Source organism: Drosophila ananassae, chromosome 2L (assembly GCF_017639315.1).
Source record: "Drosophila ananassae strain 14024-0371.13 chromosome 2L, ASM1763931v2, whole genome shotgun sequence".
NCBI classification, from domain to species: domain Eukaryota; kingdom Metazoa; phylum Arthropoda; class Insecta; order Diptera; family Drosophilidae; genus Drosophila; species Drosophila ananassae.
The window spans coordinates 14,706,862-14,730,007 of record NC_057927.1 but is presented as its reverse complement, the minus strand read 5'-3'; the positions used below and the strand labels follow the sequence as shown (position 1 = coordinate 14,730,007).

Genomic DNA, 23,146 nt, shown 5'->3' with positions numbered 1-23,146 from the left:
TTTAATGCGTTTTCACTTTTTTTTTTCTCCGCCCTATTGTTTTTGTAAAGGTGAGAGACCACAGGAAGAGGGCCTCCTCCGCCCCTTCAAGCCTGGGAGACGTGTGCATAATGTGCACGTGTGTGCATTTATAATTCATAAAATCATTACATTAAGCTAAGGACGGGTCCTCTGTCCTCTGTCCTGGCTGGCGTCTCTTTCTAGTGTCTGTCTCTGTCCCTTTCTGTTTGCGGAACGTGTGCATAAACCACAAAATGTCGCCTGCAATAAACTTGGCGTCTTTTTAATGCCACCCATCGCACGAACACACGCAGCCCCACACTGCAAATAATAATTCTTGAAAAGTAGTCATATTGCTTCCTCCAAATATTGGTTATCTTACTTCTTAATTTGAAAATTTAATTCAGTGTGCCGTATTGTCATGTATTGTTAAATTATTATTTAAAAGCCCACTAGGACTATTTTCTCAGTGCCTGCACATGGCTGCAGTTTCATTTGGCAAAGTGTCTCCCCAAAGTGGGTCTGAGTTGAGTTGAGACAGACGTTCGTTCATTCGTTCGGTGGGTTGGTGGGTCGTGGCAGGCAGCAGCTTCTGCTGGATCTGTTTCGGCAGGGTTGGCATGTGGAGACTGCCCCTCAAATCACCCCCTGCCAACCGAAATGTGTTGTAACCCGCCACCGACCGGGATTGTTGTTTCAGAACCCCGTCATTTCGTCCCGCACAAATTGCATGAATAATTCCCTTTTAAATTGTGCAACTACACGCACCAAACTGAAACCCGAACCCATCCTGTGTCCGCAACCAAAACGCATTGAGTTTCCCGGGCCGAGAAAATAAAATAAACAGACTGAGAGTACAGAAAACAGAATACAGTGTCTACGGTCTGTACGCGAACCTCCCCCCAAACACTTTCATTGATGCAAATTGTTTGTGTTTTCTGCGCGCCACCCTCATCTCTCTTTTTGGGAGTCTGTTGCCTGTATTTGAAATTTTAGACTACTCTTCCTTTTTGGCACTTTCTCTTCTGTCTTTTTTGGCCAAATTAGTTGCAATTTAAATGCAAGACTTAAAACTTTCATTGCCTTTCCCGCCGGCTGTCATTAGACTAAGCATTGCATTTGGGATTCCCCCACAGCAGGTCCTTCGTTAACTGCCAAAAACTCGCTCTGCCTCTCTAGTTGATAATTAAATTTTAGCGACTGTTTTAGACAGTTACAAATTACAACTTTAGTTAACTTTAAATGCATAGTTGACTAAATGCCATTGGATAATTGTTTGGAACCTGTCCGTCTTCATTAGTTTTGTTCATTTGCGACTTAATTGGAGTATAAATTGGTTACACATCAAAATAATTAACAGCAACTATTTATAGTAAAGTTTTCTTGGGATTTTTTCTAGTGGATATCAGTGGAGTGGACTCAGTGCCCTTTATTGCGATTTGTATCGCGCATACGCCGTGTGGTACACGTCATCGAGACTTTCATTAAGCGTAAAGTAAACACACGACGACCATCGCCTACAAACGCCTACCGACACCACCGCAAGTGTCAGTCGTGTGCTGCCTGGGATCATCCTCATCTACAGACCTGCATCCTTTTTGGAAGGATGGGTCCTGGGAGCTGTAAGCCAACACAGCAATTGACATTTTACAAAATAAACGAATTCATTTGCAAAAAAGACTGCAGGGGAATTCTGGGTGGGCGGTGAGGAAAAAAACAGCTGCCTGCCAGGAGGAACGAACAATGTGGTGCATTGTGTGCAGAGTGGTTTGGGGGTGTGGTGGTGGTGGTGGTGCAGGAGCTTTCACTTTTCCAGTGAACCTCTCCTCTGATGCAATCACATGTTGCCAACATGCAAAAGGTGTACATAATAATTTAGCAGGCAAAAGAGGATGTTCCTCTGCCTGCTTCCGTACCGGCTGCTTCTTCTGCTCCTGATCCAGCTGCTGTTGCTGTGCTACCCTCATTGTATTCAAGGCAATGGCCAAAATGGGTTTGGCGGTTGCAAAGTCAAGCAGATTTTTCCCCCCATCGGTCTCTCGCCTTGGTTTCCAATCCACCAAGCAAGTAGCCTCCTCCGGAGCATCCTTTTCAGTTCAGGCCAAGGCGCATTAACGTTTGTAATTGCAGCTTGTCTCTGGCGCAGAAAGGGATTCATTCGCAGGATGTGCCCCAGCCCCAGCCCCAGCCCCATCTCAGACCCCCACCAGCGTCTGCCTTGGCTGCTGCTGCTGTTCTTCTTCAGTCAGGCCACTTAAAACAATATAATCTCCATTAAAAAGCCTTTTTGACATTGCACACAGCCACAACCACAGCAGACACCCCGCACAGACAGGACAGGAGGACAGGCACAGGGACAGACACAGATATGGGGATGCAATGTGGTGGTATTCACTGTACCACATCGATTGCACAACATAATGAGTGGGCTCTGTTGATGAGGCTGCCTCTGCCAGCTGCACTTGCAGTTTGTTGCCTCTTCTATAGGGCCTGTTAGTGGGGATTTGTGCCAGAGGAGGAAAACTGTGGGCGCCATGTGCTAATTGTAATTGAGATGTGAAATTTCTACACTGCAAGATTAGTTTTTTCTAAGGAATTAGTTTATACTTTTCTTTTCAAACAAAGAAAACTACACAATGATGATAATGAACCTCATATAGATCTTAAAATAAAAGATAAATAAGATATTAAAGGCTATACAGATTTCTTTAAGTGCAACCAATCTAAATCGCAAGCATGATTGCCACTGCCACTGGCGGATGTGGCACACTCCTCTAGAGACCCTTAGCCTAATCACCTGCATCATCGCAGTTTTCCATGCAAAAGCATGTCAGGAGCCTGACTTGCGTCTGAGAAGCGCTTTTGATATTTTGAAATTCAATTTTCACTTGTATTCCGAAACTGAATTGTTTAACTCAAGGACTCAACCTGCTCTTTAAGCCAGCCACCCATCCGTGGCATGCGTTTTAAAATTCCAGCGATTTCAATTATTGGGCGGGAAAAGTAAAAAATGCAGCATAAAAATTGAAATACGTAATCACTCATACGTCATGTGGAACAACAGTGGGCCGGGCCAGCCGAGTTGCAGTTGCACGGACGATGGTGGCAGGGAAAAAAGAAAACTTCATTAAACTGCCATATGAGGCAAAATGAATTAACGACATAATAATGCCAGCTACCAACTCATTTCAACTCCCTTATCCCGGAGATGCGTTAATGGAATGAGCACTTTTCCATGCAGTCGGAAAATGGGGAAGCGCGAGGTGGAAAGCGTAATAATTGATTTCGCCTGATTGTTAATGGAGTTAATGGAGCTGTCCGCGTCCAATGTTTATAACTCTGGAGCGGGTCTGTGGTTAAGGGAACTTTAACATCATCCATAAGCTGCGATTTAACAAAGGAGCCCTTTACATATATATTTTATATTATATATTTTATAAAAATAGCTGTTGAAGGCAAAGGATAATGAGTGTGTATGCTTATCTCTTGCTCTTAATTATAATTGGAAATTCTATACATTAATGAATGGAAGGGCAAGCTATTGTCCTTATTATCCTTTTTGGCCTGCACAAACGTCAGACAATTTCTGGAATCAGCAGTTTAGATAAATTAACGTTTGGCTTAGAGTTTGTTGAGAAAGGAGAGTATTACGGCTTCAAAATCTAACTACCATTTAAATGTAAAGGCCTTCCACCTTACAACTCCTTTTAGGATCTAGTTTAATATCTCGAATTTCCCCCTAGAACTCATCGCGTTACGTTTCACATTGCATGAATCAGTCAGTCGTCCTGGCTTTGGCAACTATTGTTTCTGCAGTTGAAGTTGCAACCAGAAGTTGCAGGAGGCGAGGCATTGACTTTAATAACATTTTGCGTGCTTGCATGCGATTGTTGTTAGTTTAGGTTTCCCCACAATGGCTCTTTTGTGCATTAGACATATATGGAAAAACAGGGAAATTTACTGACGAAAACAGTTGCCTTTGATGGCTTTCAGCAGTAGGTAATGGCGAATCCTTGTAATTTGCTTTCAATTGATATTTTGGAAGCTTTAAATGCTTTGTATATATTTTGATGATGAAATAAGTTCTAAATAATTTATTATTACACCTAAGACTGCTGTCTTCTTGTCCTACGATTATTGTTTGGGGGCACTTTGGTGAGCTTTACAATTTCGGTTTGTAAACTCGAATCCTTCATGTTCAAAGCCTTTTGTTAGATAAACAGAGATTAATGACTATACAGATATACAGGCTGTACAGGGGGTGATGGGGCTATTCAGGATTTGATACATTTTACACTAATTACATATTGTATCATTAAACACTTGACGAAATGGTTAACATGAAATTGAATGTAAGGCCAATGAAAATATATTTTAATTTTTTATTTAATCCTTAAGCCTGAACGTTCTGTGCAAAAATTTAAAAGTACACTTACCTCCGACACTGGAGCCGTTTTGTTGCGAGTAGAGATTCTGTTGGGCCGTCTGGGGCTGCGGCTGGTACAGCTGGGGAGCCTGCGGGGGCGGGGGACCGGCGCGTGCGGCGCCCGGGGGCACTAAAACGGGGGCGGGGCTCACCAGGCGCATGGGCGTGCCGGTGCGAGGTCCTCCCATCAGCAAGGAGCCAGTGTGATCGAGAAAGGCCGGGATGACCTGCAGCACACGTATTTTACATTCGATGCGATTTCATTTTGTACAGGGTTAGGATTCAGTTGTTGTGGTTGTTGGTTATGGAAGCGTTTTGTTTTGTTTTGTTTTTTGTTTGTTTGTTGTTGATGATGTGAGGAAGTACAAAAAAAGAGAAGAACAGAGACGGAGCATAAATATACAGAGATTTTTGGCAGCTATGCTTCTAGTTTTTTTTATACATTTTTTCGAGGTCCTGCAGAAGCAATTGGTTTTAAATTGGCAACAAGGGCGCTTTACGGACTTTTCTTAAAGGACTATTATTCTCAAGGATGTTCTATCAAATGTATATTGACTATATCTTGACTATATCTGAGAGTTATTATAGTTTATTTAGTTTTAATAGCAAAGCTCATAGGGTTCCTGCAAGTATGTATCAAGTGAGAACTAATACTTGCAAACTTGCAGGAAGACTATGAGCTTCTTGTATCTTATTAGTCCTTCTCAGAGTTACCATCATTAATTGACAGTTTTAATTAACAGATTTATTAACGAGAGAGTGTAAAGCCTTTTGTACAACCGGCTAATCAATGCCTGTCATATGTACATTGTGCACTTATGTATGTACATCGTATGATACATTGTACATGGCACCTTTTTTGAACGGAAAGGACAAAGGATAACGGGGCGTATGTATATGTAGAATAGGTGGTCTTTCGGGGGGTCCTTACCTGGTAGGGCTGATTCTCAGCCCCCTGCTGCGAGGGGGTGAGGGGACGACGCGGCTGCGTGCCCTGCTGCGGAATCAGATTGCCCGGATACATGCCCCATGGGGCGACACCGTAGTATTGGGGCATCTGGGCGGCGGCAATCATGCCCATGTACGGAGCGGCCTCCTGGCCCGGATTGATGACGTAGGGCGTGGCCTGTTGGGCGGCGTAGGCCGCGTTCTGCTGCGCCTGCTGGGCGGCCAGAAACTGCTGGGAGGCGGCGGCCATTTGCATCTGTTGTTGTTGCTGCTGCTGCTGTTGCTGCGACTGTTGCAGTGTGCCGTTTTGGGCACCCGGTACTGGTGGGGCGCCCACTGCCGCGGCCGCACTTGCCGCCGAGGTGGCAGCTGCTGCGGCTGCTGCGGCGGCCGCTGCATTTGTGGCGACTGCTGCAAGGCCCGGATTCTGGGATCGGAAAAGTTGCTGCAAGTGGAGAGAAAATTGATTGGTTAGTCATCGAGTCATTGGTTTCAAATGCCATCAATTTATGGGGATTGCCTCTCACGGGGCATGTTGCAAGAACGTTTTAAGTGCTAACTCTTAAGTTTCTTGGAAATTGAACCACAAAATTCCTTAAAGAACTAGTGAAGAATCTACCTTTAAATTACTTTATTTTTTACCCAAAACCTGAAACTTTTTGTGAATTTCTCGATTGTCTGTTGCTCCAGGTGATGATACAGCCACATACTGCACCAGACCCGGTATAGAGCGAGGAGGAATCTCGTCTCTATCCTTGCAAGGTAAAAGAGCAAAATGGAAAACACAACATCCAGTCATGCGTTTTCCCGTTTGGCGTGCTTCTGCTCCTTGTTATTTTACTCACTTTTCTGTGTGAGAAAGTATCGCATGCTGATTTGATTGGATTTGATTTAATTTTCCAATTGAAAACACTTTATCATGTTACATCAGAGAGCGTGTGAGTGTGTCTTATGGTGGCTTAGGAAAACACATGCGAGAGCAGCGAGAAAAAAAGCAGATTCCATGCGGATACATGGCGGATACTTGATATGATGTATAGTCATGGAGGTTGCGGATACGTTTGTGTCCTATTGAATGAGAAATCGGGGGGGACTCATGACGTATGCTGACATGGATATCCTGATAAATGACTTCAGCAACACTCCAATTAAAAATAAAAAAGAGTATGATGTAATAAACAGAGGAAATTATAGAAATTGGCTTGGGAGGAATTTTATTTTCATTACCCAATGCACTTTATCCTGTCCTGTTCCACCCCCTCACTTCTCCAATATTCATCCACTTTGATGTCTCTTCAAGAATTAGTGCCTTTTCCTTTGGAATTCTGCGAATTTGGAATATTCCCCAGGAAAGTCAGCTGCAAACTGTCTGTACTGTCTGAACTTTGGCATAAATTCGCATTCCCCTCGGACGCACCTGTGCTTGTGCATAACGGGCTTCAGTGACTCTGCCCCTGGCTCGTCCTGTCGGCTAAGATACAGGACTCCCCCGGCAGAGTCTCCTGCCAATTGTTTACATGGCGCATTGGAGGGAAAACAAAGCGATGCCGGGAAACCAACTGGGATAACATTAACATCAGGGGCGGGAGTGAAATGGAGGAGAGAAAGAAATCAATGTGAATTATTGATGAATGGCGCAAGGACCCGGGGAGAGAGCGACAGAGAAAGTAGTAACTGAAACAAAAAGGGCAAATAAACCCGAAACGTGGCAGCAAAGTAAAATAATAATAACACGCAAAACTTCTGCGAAAACAACAGAGGAAAGTTACACCAGTGACGGAGGCGCTGTGAAGGCTGTGAAAATGGAAATGGAAATGTGAAAATGGGCGAATGTGGCAAAGGCGATAAAAGCCAAATATCATGGCCTGCATGCCTTTGAGCGCGTGATGCGTGTGAACAGGACTCGGTGCGGTAGTCACTTGACGGCCCTCAGGACTCAGGACTCAGGCCTTCGGCCTCGAGCCACAACTCTCAGGATTCAGGACGAACGCCGCCATGAGCATGAAATAATAATCAGAAGCCAAATAAGCGTTGAAATCTGAGCCATCGGTTGCCATGATGCCGGCTTGGCTCCTCATCCCCTGGCTTTTTTCGTAACGATTATTAAAATGAAATTGAAAACAAAGGGAAAGTGTGTGAAACTGGAGATGAGCAGTACAGCTAACAGCTCACAAGGATATTATGTAATTTCACGCCCGTAAAGTATGCAATGCTTTGATTTAGTTGACGAGTGACGACAAAAATCTGCCTCAGCTTACTCTACACTCCAAAATAATAAGCTAGCTTTGTAATAAAACAAATCTGTATTGTCAGAGGCAGAAGTCGTTACACTTCTTTCTTGGATATGACTTTAATGACCCCATAAGTTTACACTCGCAATCCCCAACTGCAATACCCCCTGATTTATGCAAATGCCCCGGTCAGTGGCAAATTTACGATCCGCACATGACACACTCGACTTATTGTCCGAAAGCTAACATTACTCAGGACGAGGGAATTATGGGAATTATAGGGCACGGATTGGTAGTTCAAGAGCATGGAAATTGGCAACAAGTGCGGGCCAAGGGAAATGCAAAATAAAATTGTGGAGAATTGTGGCCAAGTTTTTCGCTGGCGTGTGCCTCAAGAGTTGGCTTTCTTTGATATTTCAGGGCCCTCTCTACACCGACCTCCACTTCTCTCCCCTCCCCAGGTCTTTATAATTTTTTTGTTTGCCAGCAAATTCCAAACCCCGTGCGCTCTGACATTTTTATTTCATTTCATTTGCACATTACCCCGCCAGAGGCGGAGCAGTTCGAGGGGGATGGGAAGAAGCCTGCTTAATAAGCTCCCTGGTGTACAATTTTCAGCGCTCGACTCGTAATGGAAATTATAGCTGATGTCATACACAGGGGAAATGCCCTGACTCGGGTCGCTTTTCCATTACACGATCCCTTCTTGCTCTCTCTCTCTCTTCCACTGAGCGAAATGATTTTACTTTACTTTAGAAACACTAAAAATAAATGTGTCCTTAGTAAGCAGTATTGTGCTCGGTGTAGCCCTGGTTCTGTTTCAGTTTCTGTGCTCTGTGACGCCCTTCGAGTGAAAGTGAGTCAACTAACTTCAGCAATATGCCCGCCCACCAATGCCCCACCCAACTTGTTGCAAGTGGGTCGCCAGCTGGGGTAGTTATGTGGCAACTAGGGTGTAGTGGGTGGTAGTCCTGGTAGCGGGCTTTTAATGCGCTGCCTTTGGCTTTGGCTTGGAGCTGAGTGGATTAGTTAGTTGGAAGTAAGCAGCAGCAGCAGGTGGGGCGCACTCGGCTAGTTGATTTATAATTATGGCCAGGAAAAGTAACAACAAAACAAAAATGTGCCACTGCCACCACCGGCTGAAAGGCAAACAAACAGGAGACGAACTCGAAGGTCCTGGTCTAAAACAAACTAACTGCCTAGCTCACCTTGCAGCAAAGTTTCAAGTGGCATACATATAGAGACAAAGTAGTTTGGCTTGATTTGCGGCAAGTGCTTCTAGTTTGCTTTTAGTTTCTATTTTTGTTTCAACTTCCGTTAGGCGTTAGGCGGAGTTATTAGAGGTTTAATTGAAAAGGATAAAGGAGGTCTTTCCTCAAAGAAATATTTCATAAAATGGTATTAAAGTGTTTGTGGTTCTTATAGCCTAATTCAATATTTAATTTTTGTCATTTAACTATTTCTTGTTTTACTAATAAAAGTTTCTAGTAACTGAAGTCTTTAATTATTTCGTTGTAGAAAAGATTTGATTGCCTTTTGGCTCTCCAAATTCAATGACTATTGGCTAGTAAAATCTAGACACTTGAGTCACTGGCCACTTGATTTAATTTCCCACTTTTTGCAATTTTCTGGGTTTCAACTTTCCAACTTCTTGCAAGGAGGCGACTTGCTCATATTCCCTCCCGAAGAAAGCTTTCTTTAGATGATGACTGCCATTACTCACGCTCAATGTCTCCGGCTGGATGTCCTCATCCTCCCCCAAAGTCCTTTGGCAGGACACTCATGAGTCGGCAAGTACTTGAGCGAAGCTGCGCTTTAATTAAATATCAATTACGGAGCCAACCCTGTGCACTAGCTCAAGCTGAAAAGCAATCAATTAAGTGTTCTACTCGAGGAAGTGTCCATTTCCATTTCCCAGTAACCCAGCCAGCCACTCCTGCCCCTAGCGCCTCCACACCCTCTCTCTTATCAAAATTCCCGAGCGGAATAAGTGCAACTCAAATATTTGTAGTCGGAGCTAAGGCGCAATAAAAACAGAACGCAAATTGAATATGAATGATGGAGGAGCATTTGGCTTGCCCGGGAAGGATAAAGGCGGGGATGGTAAACGCACTCGCTAATGAAAGTCCTTTCAGGCAGTGACAGTTTGCTGCCCATACATACATACATATGCATTGGGGGAAAATACTATATACTTTTAAAGTCTACAAGTATTTAAGTGAAAGTGTTAAGCTAAACTTTACTTTCTTGTTCCTTGAAGACTCGAAAATCATATACTTTTTGGTTAGTTGCACCTAGGAAATATAATTTTTCTCAGTGTGGGATGAAAGGGGCTTAGTAGGGTTTTTGGATGGGTGGCCTGGCCTCGTGGGGCCTTCTGCACAAACGACTTGTAAACAAAATTAATGCCAGGAACAAACATTAGCGCACTTTCGGCGTGTTCTGTTCCCGTTGTGTGGCTCATTAGGCAACCGCCCGCTCACCACCCACCGAGGAGCCACTGGCCACCCACTTGCCACCCACAAGTGGTCTCGAGTGGTTCGGAAAAAATGATAAAGAGGGCGGGAGAGGGGGAACCAAAGAGTGGCCAGCTCGCTGACCATTAAGCCGAATTACTTAATGACCGCACGCGTGTGCTTTTGATGCCTACTTTTAGGCTCGGGACAGGACACACCCACAATCACAATCACAATCATACACCCACTCACACACACACCCACACCCACAATTTGACTTTCTTTAATTTGAGTTTCAGCTTTCTTTTTGCCGCTACTGCCTGGCTGGCACTGTGTGCGTGATTGCTGTTTGTATATTGCTTTTTAATTTTCCTCGTTACTCGCAATTTCCAACTGAAACGTGAGCCACAAAAAGGAAAAGGACCAGCCGAAAAGGATAGAGTACATAGAGAGAAAGAGATGGAAGGGAGGACTCTTGCCACCTTCGAAGGACCGACATTGTAGTTTCTATTTACGCCTCAACTTTGCCATATATTTCATAAGTTGCTAAAACTTTATTCCTATGCCTTTTTTTTGTCCCATTTCTTGGTTCACTGCAACCTTGCAGGAAGTTTTCCCTCCATTTCCTTTCTCCAGGTTTTCCCAGGACTTTCCTCCCCCGCCCCTTCCTATAAATTCCAGCCACTCAAGGCTCTCGGGGGCGTAAAAGGAGTAATGATAAATAGGTTAAGTCGGCTTATGTTACTTATACTCAATAATGAAAAGTTCAGAAATCGATGACAAACTTCTGGAGTGGCACGAAGAATTATGGCAAAAGAATTAGTTACATAAAGTCAGTTTCGAAAACTGTTTACTTTTCAAGAAATACTTCAGGAAAAACTTTTATTGCTTGGACCCAAGGAATGGTTACATTTTTGCGCCATTACAAGAGCCAACTAAAAATCAATTTGCAACTGAAGAGTCTTTTATTTGGGGTTTAAATGCCTCTCCTGGCAACATTAACTATGCATAAGTGGGATTTCAGGGCCCATTCCGAAACTGATTGTGTAAAATCAAAAAACCACTGAAGAAGCCACCACCAGCACCACCGAAATGCGCTCCATTTCCTTGGCAATGTTATTTTATTAATGAAATTACGCAATTTCCTTTTTCACTCTCGGCCCTCGCCTTTGGTTTTTTTTTCTTATTTTCTTTATTTAATGATGACTCACAGTGGAGGGGAAGTGAAAACCCTGAATGCCATTGGGGTGGGGGGAGTGGAAGATTTGGGGTCTGGGGGCGGTAAATGTGACCTTAATTTGTGCAACGGTAAATACAATGTTGATATATGGCTGGCTGGATGTTGAGCTAACGGGAAATAAAATGCCGGATCTGGGATCGGTAGGAGCATCCCAGGCCACAGCATTTACATGAAGAGCACATTTAAAGTAAAATATGGCCAAATGCCGCAGGACAAATGTTCGATAAGCGGGTCGGGGTTCAAAGGACGCTGCAAATTACCACAAAAGGAAGCCCCAGCTATAGCCCCAGCCCCCCTCGATTTTCGTTCTGTCCAACAAATTGAACATAAAAATGTTTGAGGCAAATGAAGCCATAAATGCGCAATCACGGAATTACACGAAGAGTGAATAAGAGAGAGAGTCCTTTTTGGTTGGTCCTGCCAAAGTGTTTATTTATGCAGTTTTTATTTCAGCAAGTCTCGGTTCAAACATTGCGCATACGCAACGTAGTACCCGGGGGAGAACCCCCTGAACGGAATGGTTATTTTCTCAACGAACTTTCGCCGCCACTGCCGCCGTCAAGTTTAATTGCCTTGCAAATTGCAAAGGAAGTAAACCCATGCAGATCCCCCTTTGAATTTCATAACAAATTGCTGTAAATTGAAGTGAGTCCTTGCCGTTCTCCTTCTCCCTTCTCCCTCTTTAGTTTTTCCATTCCTTTCTTGGTGGCTGGTGGCCTAGGCGGGAAAAAGTTTGACTGTTCGCCGGAAAACCGCCGCCCATTAAAACTATTTGCCGTAACAAACAAGACAGCTTCTGGGGGGGAAGGAAAAGAGCTAGCCGGCGAGAAGAAAATTCCTGTGTGTGGCAAAAGATTTTTCGGATGCTTGGCACGGTGGGCGAAGGATATTTGGGGGTGTGGTTTCAGCACCCAACTTTGATTGTCTGGTCGGCTTTGTTACATTCCTTTGGGAGGCTAACAACTATTTGCTCAACTATTAGAAAGTCAATTAGGTTTTTTCTCGCCCTTACAAATTCAAGGGCTTCTTCGGTTTGCGTGATTTTCCGCTTTAAAGTGGTGGTCCTCTTCTTTTTTGGCCATTGGCTTGGCGTTTGGCGTTGATTGAATTAAGTTGGTGCCCGGGGACCTGAATGCACGTAATTTCAATTAAAATCCGGCATTCATCCGCCGCCCACACGCATTTGAGATCAACGGACACCTGCAGTGACACCAGAAATACGTCCAGTTTTCCGGGCTTTTCCAGCTCGACTTTCCCCTGTTCACCTGTTTGACAATTGCTTTCTGACGTGCTGCGAAAATTCGCGCAAATCGCTGACAGTATTTCAAGCGAAAAATAGAGTTTTTACAGAGAGGGGACGTGCGGAATATTTGAGAAGTGAAAAACGGGCTTTTTAAGTTGGCCTTTTTCCAGAAATAACAGGCCCTAAAGGAATACCATGACCTGGTTTTAATTTAAATTCATTAAAAATGAACTGATGTTGAAAGTGAATTTAATGGAATGCTCTTCACTTAATAGCTCTTCCCTTAGAAACCACACAAATTGACCTTCTCTGCTCAATTCATTTGCTCACTTCCCGAATACGTGACTATTTCGATATCGCAGCACTTCATCTCTTTTGGCCAAGTTGCCTCCTTGGACTCTATAAACTTGCCATTAATTGACAGGAACATCTCCTCTCGATCCTTCTCCTCCATGGCATAAAAACAACTCAGTTTTTGTGTTTTTTTTTGTTTTGTTGGTTATGATTGCTACGTGCTTGGGGTCTTAAATTCAATTTCATGCTTGACTTGCTTCTCAAATTAACTGAAAATCGTTAATTGCTAAGCAAACCCAGAATGGCTATTCACGGGAGGGAGTGTGTCAGAGCCTGTCTTTTCGTCCTTGTTTGCTTTTGCCTTCGGTGGTGCTGTTGCTAATTGCCGGCAAATTAGTTTCTATTTGCAAATTAAATAACCCAGAAAAGCAAGGAAAGTGTCCAAACTGTCAAACCCGTTGACTGACCGCCCGTCTGTAACATTTTGCAATTGAATTTCCATTTCGTTGGCAACTTTCACCCCAATCCACCATTATCATCCTGTGGAAATCTACTTAAAGTTCCACATTAAGGCTGGCTTGTACGCGGTGGATAAAGTAAACACAAGCTTCATGCGGAAAAAGCGCAAGTAACCAGCCACGCCCCCGTCGCCTTTGCCTAGGCTCCTTGACTGTTCCGCCTGCCATGGCTCCTTGTAGGGGAAAAAATCGATAGCCTGATTTTCAACGGCAAAAGCAAACAAAAGACAAACACACATCAGGGCGAGGGAGTGGCCGAGGAGGAGGCATATCAGCCTTGCCTGTCTTGACCCCCCCTCAGTGCTCAGAACCACCCGCTCTTATTGCCCGTGTGTTTGAACTAGACGTCGCCCATAAAAGTAGGCAACGTTTTGCTTGCATTCGCATCTCAAGATCAGAGAGAGAAAATTGAAGCATTTTTTTGAGGGAAATTATGTTTTTCTTTAACTAAAAATTATTTATATTTTTCTCTCATAATTATTTATGTAATCTCTCTACAATCCTATTACCCTATTAATATTATAAGGGATTACGATTTTTCCGCTGTGCATAGGAACTTGAGTATTCTGCTGCAAGCAAACATTTTTAATGTGTGCCCTGGTGGCTCTTTAGGATTCCAGCCCTGTCTAGGACATAATGAGTGAGCTGGCAGTTGCAGGCCCTCCCCTCAACACGGCCCACCTGCAGGCGCCCCTCTTCTAGACTACCTTTTGAATGCCATTTTGTGGGCGTGCCTTCGTCTATAGGCGTGGAATTTTCGCATTTAGAAAAGCGTACGAAGACCATGAGAAAAATTCATGGGAATGGCATCCTGGGGGGAAGGAAGTAGAGCTCGGCTAAATGAAATTAAGCTGCCATATGTGGTGGGGACAATAGCTGTGTGTCTGGGCTGAATAGAGAATAGAAAACAAAAAAAAACTAAATAGAAATACCAGTGCTTGTTTATCAGACTTTAATATATTTTACAGAATTGGATTTAATTCCATATGAACTTTAATAATTTCAACACAAACCGCTTGATATTAAATACAAATATCCAAAAATTTCATTACTTTCTATCGATTTATTTGTAGTGTAGTATTGTCCGGCATTTTCCACCCTCTATTGGAAGCCTATTCGAGTGTGCAGGTGTTTGAGATAGACACCTAATGAATTATTGGTTATTTTTGGCCCTATTTTATTTCGTAATCATAGGGGCAGCAACCTCAACCCCGGTCCCCTGTCTCCTGCCACCTGTCAGTTTATTCGGAGGGTCATAAAACCAGAAATTGAACGCATTTCAATATTCATTGATTTTCTGTCACTTTATCGGGCAAACATTTCAGAGGTTTACTAAGTAAACAGACTGACTGTTTCCGAAACTACCCACCCATAAAAACTATTATTGCCGGAGACGTCTATCGAAGTATTTCGAACATAAATCAGCACACGAGCAAAGTGTCAATCAAGGGGAAACAAAAATGTACTAAAATATTTGAATAAACTTCTCATTTGCACCCTTTTCTGCACCCCATTTTTTCAAACACTTTTCGAAAAGTGTGACTTGGGGGGAGGGGATATATATTTAAAAACAATTTGGGCATTTATTTGAGGGGGGCACAGGCAGAGGCAGAAAGTTTTCCAGCTTTTCACACTCTATATTCCCGAGGAGAAGCAGGTGAAAATGTCAACGACAATTGCCATCGCCAGGTGGCGCTCCTGCGGGTGAGAGAATAACAACAAAACCAACAATAACAACCGAAACAACAACAACAACAGCAATAACAGTAGCTACATCAACAACATTTGCATAAATTTCAAGCAACGTTTTGGTGGCAAAAGTTTGCGTTAGAAGTGATTTACATGGGCGCTACCCAAGGGGGGGAGGGCTTGCTTAAGTTCAGTTTAACTTTTGCCATAAACTTTTGTCACGCCCCCCCCCCCCCCCCCCCCCCCTTCTTGCCAGCCATCTGCTTAACGCCACGCCTCCCCATCTTGACTCGACGGGCGGTTCTTAGCGCCTCAGTTAGCAGGTAGGTTTCTGTTTCGTTATTTTTACTTCCCCACGTGCTGCTCGGTTTTCTTCTCTTGCCAGTACTGGCATTTATTTTTCTTTATTTTTTATTAACCACATTAGTTGATTTTTGTCACGCGAAAAGTTGCCTTCGCTAAAATGTGATTTATGGAAATTTCCTTCACACTTATTTTGTTGTAGTTTCCCACCGTCCTTGCCACCGCGTTGCTTTAACTCCCCTTCCCCCCACTCCACGTTGGTGTGTTGCATATTTTAACAGTTTATTTATTTAGCGTCAAGACCAAAACTCCCTTATATACATACATAAAATATTTCTTTTTCCGGGATTTGTGTGTTTTTTTTTGGTTTGGTGGGTAAGATGAAGCATTTAGTTATTGTAATTTGCGTTGATTTTGATGGTTGCCCCATGGTTGGGGCAGGTGGGGTGGCTTATGGGTGGTGCCTTTTCAAGCAAGTGTGTAGGTGCGTGAGCAGCTCGATTTAATGACCTCTGAGGCGTTTTTATTTATTCACTACCTCGAATTTTGTCAACAATTTGTTATATTTGATTGCTTGGCTAATAGAGTGGAAGGGAAGCCCATTTTGGTAATTTTTTTTTTTTACCATTTTAGCTTTTATAAAATTTAAAATAAATCATAAAGTTAAAGAACTACTCTCTCTGTTACCTAAAATTCCATTTTCAAGTTCTTAGCGGGCACTTATCCCCAAGCGATTTAGTTCAGACCTCAATAAAGCCAGGGGACTTTGCTTCCTTATCCACTTTCAACGCCCCCACTCCCACCCAGTCACTCCCCCACACACACACACAAGTGTAAATGCCCAGTGAATGTCATAAACTTTGATTTCCTTTTACTGCCACAAGCACACACACACTCATACACACACATAGCCCACAGGGGCTAATCCAAAATGGCTGCCATAACAGAAAAGCTCGGGCAGCAGCAGCAGCAGCAGCAGCAGTTTTTAGCTGAAATTTTTATGAGACCGCAACACGCATCCACCACTACTGGGCCAACAACAAAAAATCAAAGAAAGCAACTAAAATCGGACTGCGACTACAATTTAATTTGTAAAAAATCTATATATACATATATATATATGTATATATAGTCGACACAATCCAGTTGTGACTCGTCCTGTTTGGAACTTGAAAAATTTTTCAAAATGTTGCATGTTGTCGAGTGGGAGTAGTTACTTTTTTGTTGAATTTATTTTTACTTTCGCATTCGTATTTAATGCCATGCAACTGGCGTATGATGGCATTTTCATGTTGAATTGGAAAAACCAAAAAATAGAGTAAGAAAGGGGGACTGCAGATTGTAACTGAATTTTTATGGTCGTGCCCTTATTTTGCCCCAAAATCTGCGAAACGAGTTACATCTTTCATTTATCAGCCAGAACGAGAGCCGTAAAATGATTTTTTCTATACATGTTGAATGCAACTTGTAGTACTTACAACATTTTCTATGAGAGTGTCAGGGGTTATGGTTTCGGAAAAACTTACCTAAAAAGAGAAATAAATAAAAAAAAGGATTAGAAAAGGATTTATATACGATTAATACAATAGAAGATTTTATTGTCAGGACGTGATTTATGAATCTCTATCTAATATGCTTTTAGAGCTTAATGTGTAAAGCCGTTTTAGAGATCAACAATAGTCCGGAACAATAATTGACAAAAAAGCGATTAGCATCCAATACCCACAAATATGTTAACTAATTCCGGCAGAAACCGTTTGATTACAAATGAAACTTAAGCTGGCACAAATTGATTTATCATCCGTGACATCGGTATGTCCTGGCTGCTGGCCCCTGGTAACCCCACTGTAATCGTATGCAAATTATGATGCGCTTAATTCAGGATCACAACCATGCCTCGTCCTCCACTATATCCCCCACAGAGACCTCCCCAGATAATTGGCAGAGTTTGAACTTTAATTAAAATTGAAAATTGTGTTTCTGTTGTTGGTGGTCCTGAATATCCTTCCACCACTGACCCTTCTGCACCACCAATGCGTCCCAGTCTGACGTTGTCCTGTCTGGTCTGGCCTGGTCTGGTCTGGTCTGGTCTGGTTTGGTTTGGTTTAGTTAGTTTATATTGTATTCATGTGCATTCTAGACCCGAGGCGAAACAGCTGTGATAACTTGTGGAATGGCTTTGCCGGGACGGCCGGAATTGTTTTTGGATTTGTACAAATGTTTTGTCACTGTTCTAAATGCAAACTTCAATTAGTTTGTCCGGTGGTTCGCCCACTCAATGGGCTTACACAGAATCCCACCTGATCCGAAAAGCCGGTCCGGTCCGGGTCTGGTCCAGAACCCGGAGCGGACGCCGTCATATTTTAGGCTGAAATCGTCTGGCATATTGACAGGCGCATAATTAACACTATTATCGGAATATCCACAGAGATAGAGCCCTGAGTGCTGGAGAATTTCCACAATTTGTTGCTTTTGGGCCAAAACATATTTTGTCGCCCATTAAACTCTGGCCACAGCGTCGATATATGTACGATGTCAGGCCCTTTGTGTACTTTGGCACAGGGTTTGCATTAATTTTCGTTATTTTGTATTTATATGTTAGTTTTTATTGGTTTCCCCAAATAAATTCCAGATAATGCATTTCCCACTTTCAAATGAAAGTTATAATGCCATAGCCGAGTAAACAATTTAACGATTCGGTTCGTTTCGTTTCGTGTTGGCGTGATAGAAATAACTCAAAAGTAAACATGGAAAATTATAGGAAAAAAAAACTGAGCTGAAGCAAAAGAAAAGTTTATTAAACTTGTTACATTTCTTGGAGTTGTGCTTTGATTTTCCATGTTTCACGCTTCATAGCCATGGAAATTGTGCGTTACCAACGCAAGCAACACAGAAAACTTATTATTGTTAAAAAAATACGAAATAATAAGCTATAATTGCGGAAAGGCGCTACAATTTGTCATCGTTGCTTGATTTTTGAGGCGTTCAAGCCAAAAATAATTGTAACAAATTTGAGAAACTCATAGCTTTCCAATGTAAAAGATTTAATGAGGAAGCTTTAGTTACAACTATTATTGGCCGTAATTTAATATCGAAAACAATTCATATCTTGACTGTAAAAGTAAATGGGCTCTGTTATCTCAAATATATATTTTTTCCCACATTTAAACTGATATTTCTGTAGGTATTTTTCCGTAGGCCATCGGGTTTATTAACACATTCCGCCCACCAGCCATGGCCTGCAATCAATACTACATTTTCGCCCCCCACCATATGCCGCTTTTAATTTATAACAGATTGTTGTTGCGGTCGTTTTTGTAAATACAATTAAATTACATTTACATTAGCGAGTTCTTTTAACGCATGTTTGGGCAAATCCATATTAAATATTTAATTAGTTTCAATGAAATTGATTGCATTAGTCGGCGCTTGGTTTGTCGATGCGGCAAACATTTTGTATCATTGCTAATGAACTTTGTAAACTTTTAGGGGCTTTTGTTAGAGGATTTTGCTGTTTGAAGCGGAAAATGTTTGAATTGCAGGTCATAACTGTTATTTGTGAATAGGTGAGACATAAATGGTATTTAAAGCAAAAAAATATCCACTCAATTAAAGTGTTTAACTGAAGTAAGAACACCCTGGAATAAACGGAGCTGTCATGAAATATTTTTTGCAGAAAAAGAAACGGAAACCTGTGACCAGAATAAAATGGCAACATGAAACGGAAACGGAAAAGGCACAACAATAAAAAAAAAAGGAAGAGCCCGAGCACATAATGCCACTTAATTAGCGAACACATCCACGCACACACGCGCCACACAGACGGAGAACACATGCTTAATGCACATTAAGTCCAGAAACAAAATGGCAACGACTGAAAGAGACAGAAATAGGGAAGGGAAAAGAGACGGGTAGAGAGAGAAAGAATGAAATCGGGTGTACGAAATTTGCCGCAAATCAAGAGCCACGAAAAAGTCAAGAAAAATTAAAAACTGGCACACCACACCAACTGCCGGAGAGAACGAGAAAGAAAGTGAGAGGGAATGAGATGGCGAATGTGGGTCAACTACTGCGTTCTCCATTCTTCACACACACACACACACTAACTCACATGCAGTCTCGGCTTTAATGTCATTTGCATTTTTTCCATAGCCTAGCAAAATGGGCAGCTGCTTTTGTCTGCCTTGCTGTGCGAATGTGTGTGTGCGAGTGAGTGTGTGTGCAGAATTTATTTCCTCCTTTAACTTGATTTAATTGTGCATAAATATTTTCCCATTGCTTCTGCATGCAAATTAGGCTGACAACAAAAAAATTGAGAACAAACATTGATGCGCTGGCATCGACTCTTGTGTGTGTGTGTGAGTCTAGAATGCAATTGGATTTATTTCATGGGAATTGGATTTGAGCTTAAATCTGCTTTAGAAGCCTATAGGAAAAAATAACAGAAAATATTTTGCGTCTTGTGAGTTTTTAGAGATTGCAAGAATACTAGATTCAAAGGAATTTCAAATAAACAGAGAACAGAGTCCTTTTGGAATATATTTTCACAGAATCCTTTGGTCTGTACACACACTCCCTTACAATACAAATCAATAGACAACCAACAAATGTTATTCCAAATAATTAAACGTGGAATAGCCGGAGGTGGGCTGGAAAAGTATTCCAGAATTAATGGCAGAAACAGAGCCGCCTAGCTGCCCCTCCTGGCGCCTTGCAACAGAGTGGCAAGCAAATTAAATGCAGTGACAAATTACACAAAATTGCAAGTGCATCTGCAACTAAAATTGCAGCGGGAATTGCACTCTAAATTCGAAACTGCCAAATGCTGTCCATTGCAGCAAATTGCAAATGCATTTTAATTGCAATTCGCATCGTTTGCCCTGGCAACAATTTTAGTTTCAAATTTTAGCTATTTTCCTGGGGTTTCCCCACAACAAAAAAAAAACTAAACTCTGGTGCGGCATGGAGTAATGTTAAATTTTGCAATTTGCCGGGAATGGGACTTATTTAGGTGGGCAGCGGCTAACGAGCAACATTGTTGTTGATGATGACAATGATTAGATGCGATAATGCAAATGAGTCAACAACGTCGAGTCCTTGGCGCCTCCTGTTTTTGTTGACAGCGGCCAGGAGGAGCCAGGAGGACGATGACGTTGATGGGGACATCGTCACAAAAAATTTGCATGTCAATGATACACGTCCATGCAAGGACAATGCCTTTCAAAATTATAAGCCACACATTGCCGGCTGGTAGGAAAAATCTAATCTGCAACTGCTTTTAAAGATTTTTCCTGATTCCCCTTAGATGTCCTTTAAGATATTTCTATTTATTAAGTGGCATGTGTAGACAGTGGCATTATTATTCCGACCGCAACTGTGCCACATGTATGTAGAAGGCCCTCCATATGTGGGCGTGTCAGAAATGGGCGGCCACAACAATGACAACTATGACATTGTACTATAGGAGGCCAAAGGAAGCCCCTGCTAATGCTGATGACGTGTGGTTGTCATTAGAGTATGCCACAACTGCTGCTCCTCCTGCTCCTGCTTCTGATACTCCTGCTGCTGATGTTGTTGTTGTTGTTGTGGTGTCATCCTTTCCAGGCCTCATCTACCTCCCAGGCAGGCACATCCCTTCCCTTGTTTTGCATCGCTATCATTGTCGCTGTGGCTGGTGTTGTCCTGCGATGACAAAATGCCCACCACACTGACCAAAAATGCATACAACATGGCACAAAGGGCCAAAGACCCGCCTAGATTGCGGCTCAAACCAGCATCCTCTGCCATCTACTCCGTTGCGATTTAAAACTTTAATTGCTTCAAGAAATGCATTTAAGTCATTTAAGTTTAAGTCAAAAAGTATTTTTAGAAAATTGTTTAATTATTCCCCTAAAGTCAAAAGGAAATATCCATTTTATAGGATTACTATTTTTTCTATTTTTGCTGGTGCCAAATTATTCACCGGCTGTTGCATAAAATGCTAATTTTTTAGACTCTATATGGGTTAGGCATGCCATTCATTTGCATAATAACTACTATGGGGGCCCGACTGGCTGCCCTTTTATTATTGTTTACCCAAATGAGAAATGGGTATTTTTGTTTAAAATTTCACATTTTTTCAGCCCTCCCTCTAACGGCTGGCTGTCATTGACTAACCTCCCACCCGAAAAAAATAACAAATAGAGGAAAAACGAGGGCATATGTTGTCAGCCACCCACGTAATGACATTTTGATGACATTTTTTGTATAAATATATGGCGGTTTGCATTTTGGTAGCCTGCCAATGTTTGAAATGCATCTGCTGGAAGGGAGGACCTAGCTAGATATATTAGAGAGTCCTCCTTACGACTACCAGAGTCGGAGATTTAGAGGCCAATTTGCAGGCCAATTAGTGTAACCAGGCTAATAGAATTTTTGTGTTAATTTTATTACAGCTTGTTGCGTTGGAGTTCTTCACCCGGCACTACCCTTCGACTGCACTAATGACTGATTTCGAAAGCTATTAAATGGCTTTGCGGGTGGAGGCGGGATGGTGTTCGCCGAGCAGGTCCTGCCAGAATGTTTTGCTGCTGTGTCTGCTGTGATGTGTACACACCTCCTCCACCGACTCTTAGCCTGAGACCGTCCCTTGGTCAATGCAAACCGAAAAGTGAGTTATCAAGCAAGCACTTTTCTAATTACAAATTCGACCAACGATTCTCGGACTCCTGGGGCTTGTTTTGTAAACTGAGAGAAATTTTGCATTAAAAGCTTATAAATTATACAATTTTTGATTCATGTGTCAAGAATGATTCATCTACTTTTATTTATGGCGGAGTTTGTAACTTTATGATTTATGGCCGAATCGGGATTAACTTATTTTTCGAGTGCACTTTTGGCAACTTCTATGCCCAGCCCAAGCCGATTCCCAGTTCAAGTCTGACTCTGACGGCCTGTTGACTGCGAAAGGACATTTGGGAACAGGCCGAGTGAGCCATGGGCAGGGGCAGGGGCAGGGGGATAACATTAGCCAGTGAAATTTCCCCAGGCCAATGTCCTGGCCGAATGTTGTTGTTTTTGCCAATCCTGATGTTATGGATGCAACTTTAAATTGCTTTCCCAGCGAGCCAGAGCGAGAGCCACTGACTTTTTCTAACAGTTTTTCAGAGTCCTGTCCCGCTCGACAAAAACCCAGGCCAAACTGACAATGCAGAGGATTGCCACTTAGCTGGTCGGGGGGCTTTTTTGGGTTTCGATGTGGACTGGTTTTGGGTTTCAGACTGGGGACGACCAGAGACTCTGGGCCTGATATTTTCATCGTCTGTCGGGGGACTCCGGTGGGAAATGCGCCACTGCACTGATTGCACTTTGGCTCAACATTTCACAGAGATACGGAATACGGAATCCGGGCGGGATACGGGTTACGGCAATCCAACTACAACAACAACCCAGCAACATCAACAACAACAGCCACAATGACGGGGCCCCGAAAATGTCTGAGTGCGTAATGCGTTTTCACGGAGATCCGGAACCCAGGGGAGATTCAATGGAGAGAGCCTGGGAGCTGGGAGCTGAGAGCTGGGAGGAGGGACAGATATGGGTGATAAAGTGCAGACATTTGACAAATTAACTGCTTTGCGTCATGCGCCGGAAATGTTGCAAATCTCGTACCGTCAATCGCTGCCGGACCACAAGGCCTCCGGTCGTATTGGACTACGATTTTCCGGCTCTCCGGACTAGCCGACACTCCTGTTTCGCTCTGATCTGATTGATTTATGAAGCTAACCCAGACACACCCCAACAAACATGTGTACAAACA

General features: G+C 42.8%; 1 protein-coding gene across 17 annotated transcripts in view; it reads right to left on the bottom strand.

The window, feature by feature from the left end:
• LOC6501200 (maternal protein pumilio) overlaps positions 1-23,146 on the bottom strand; it is a 167,829-nt gene that overhangs the window by 7,371 nt on the left and 137,312 nt on the right. For 9 of the 17 annotated variants that reach the window (XM_044717330.1, XM_044717341.1, XM_044717337.1 and 6 more), the window contains 3 exons: positions 16,827-16,874; positions 5,358-5,819; positions 4,437-4,653 (listed from right to left, as the gene is read on the bottom strand). In XM_044717330.1, the coding sequence (XP_044573265.1) occupies positions 4,437-4,653; positions 5,358-5,819; positions 16,827-16,874 (727 nt within the window). The remainder of the gene's footprint in view (positions 1-4,436; positions 4,654-5,357; positions 5,820-16,826; positions 16,875-23,146) is intronic. The other 8 variants (XM_014911444.3, XM_032449435.2, XM_044717350.1 and 5 more) reach the window with 1 other exon arrangement.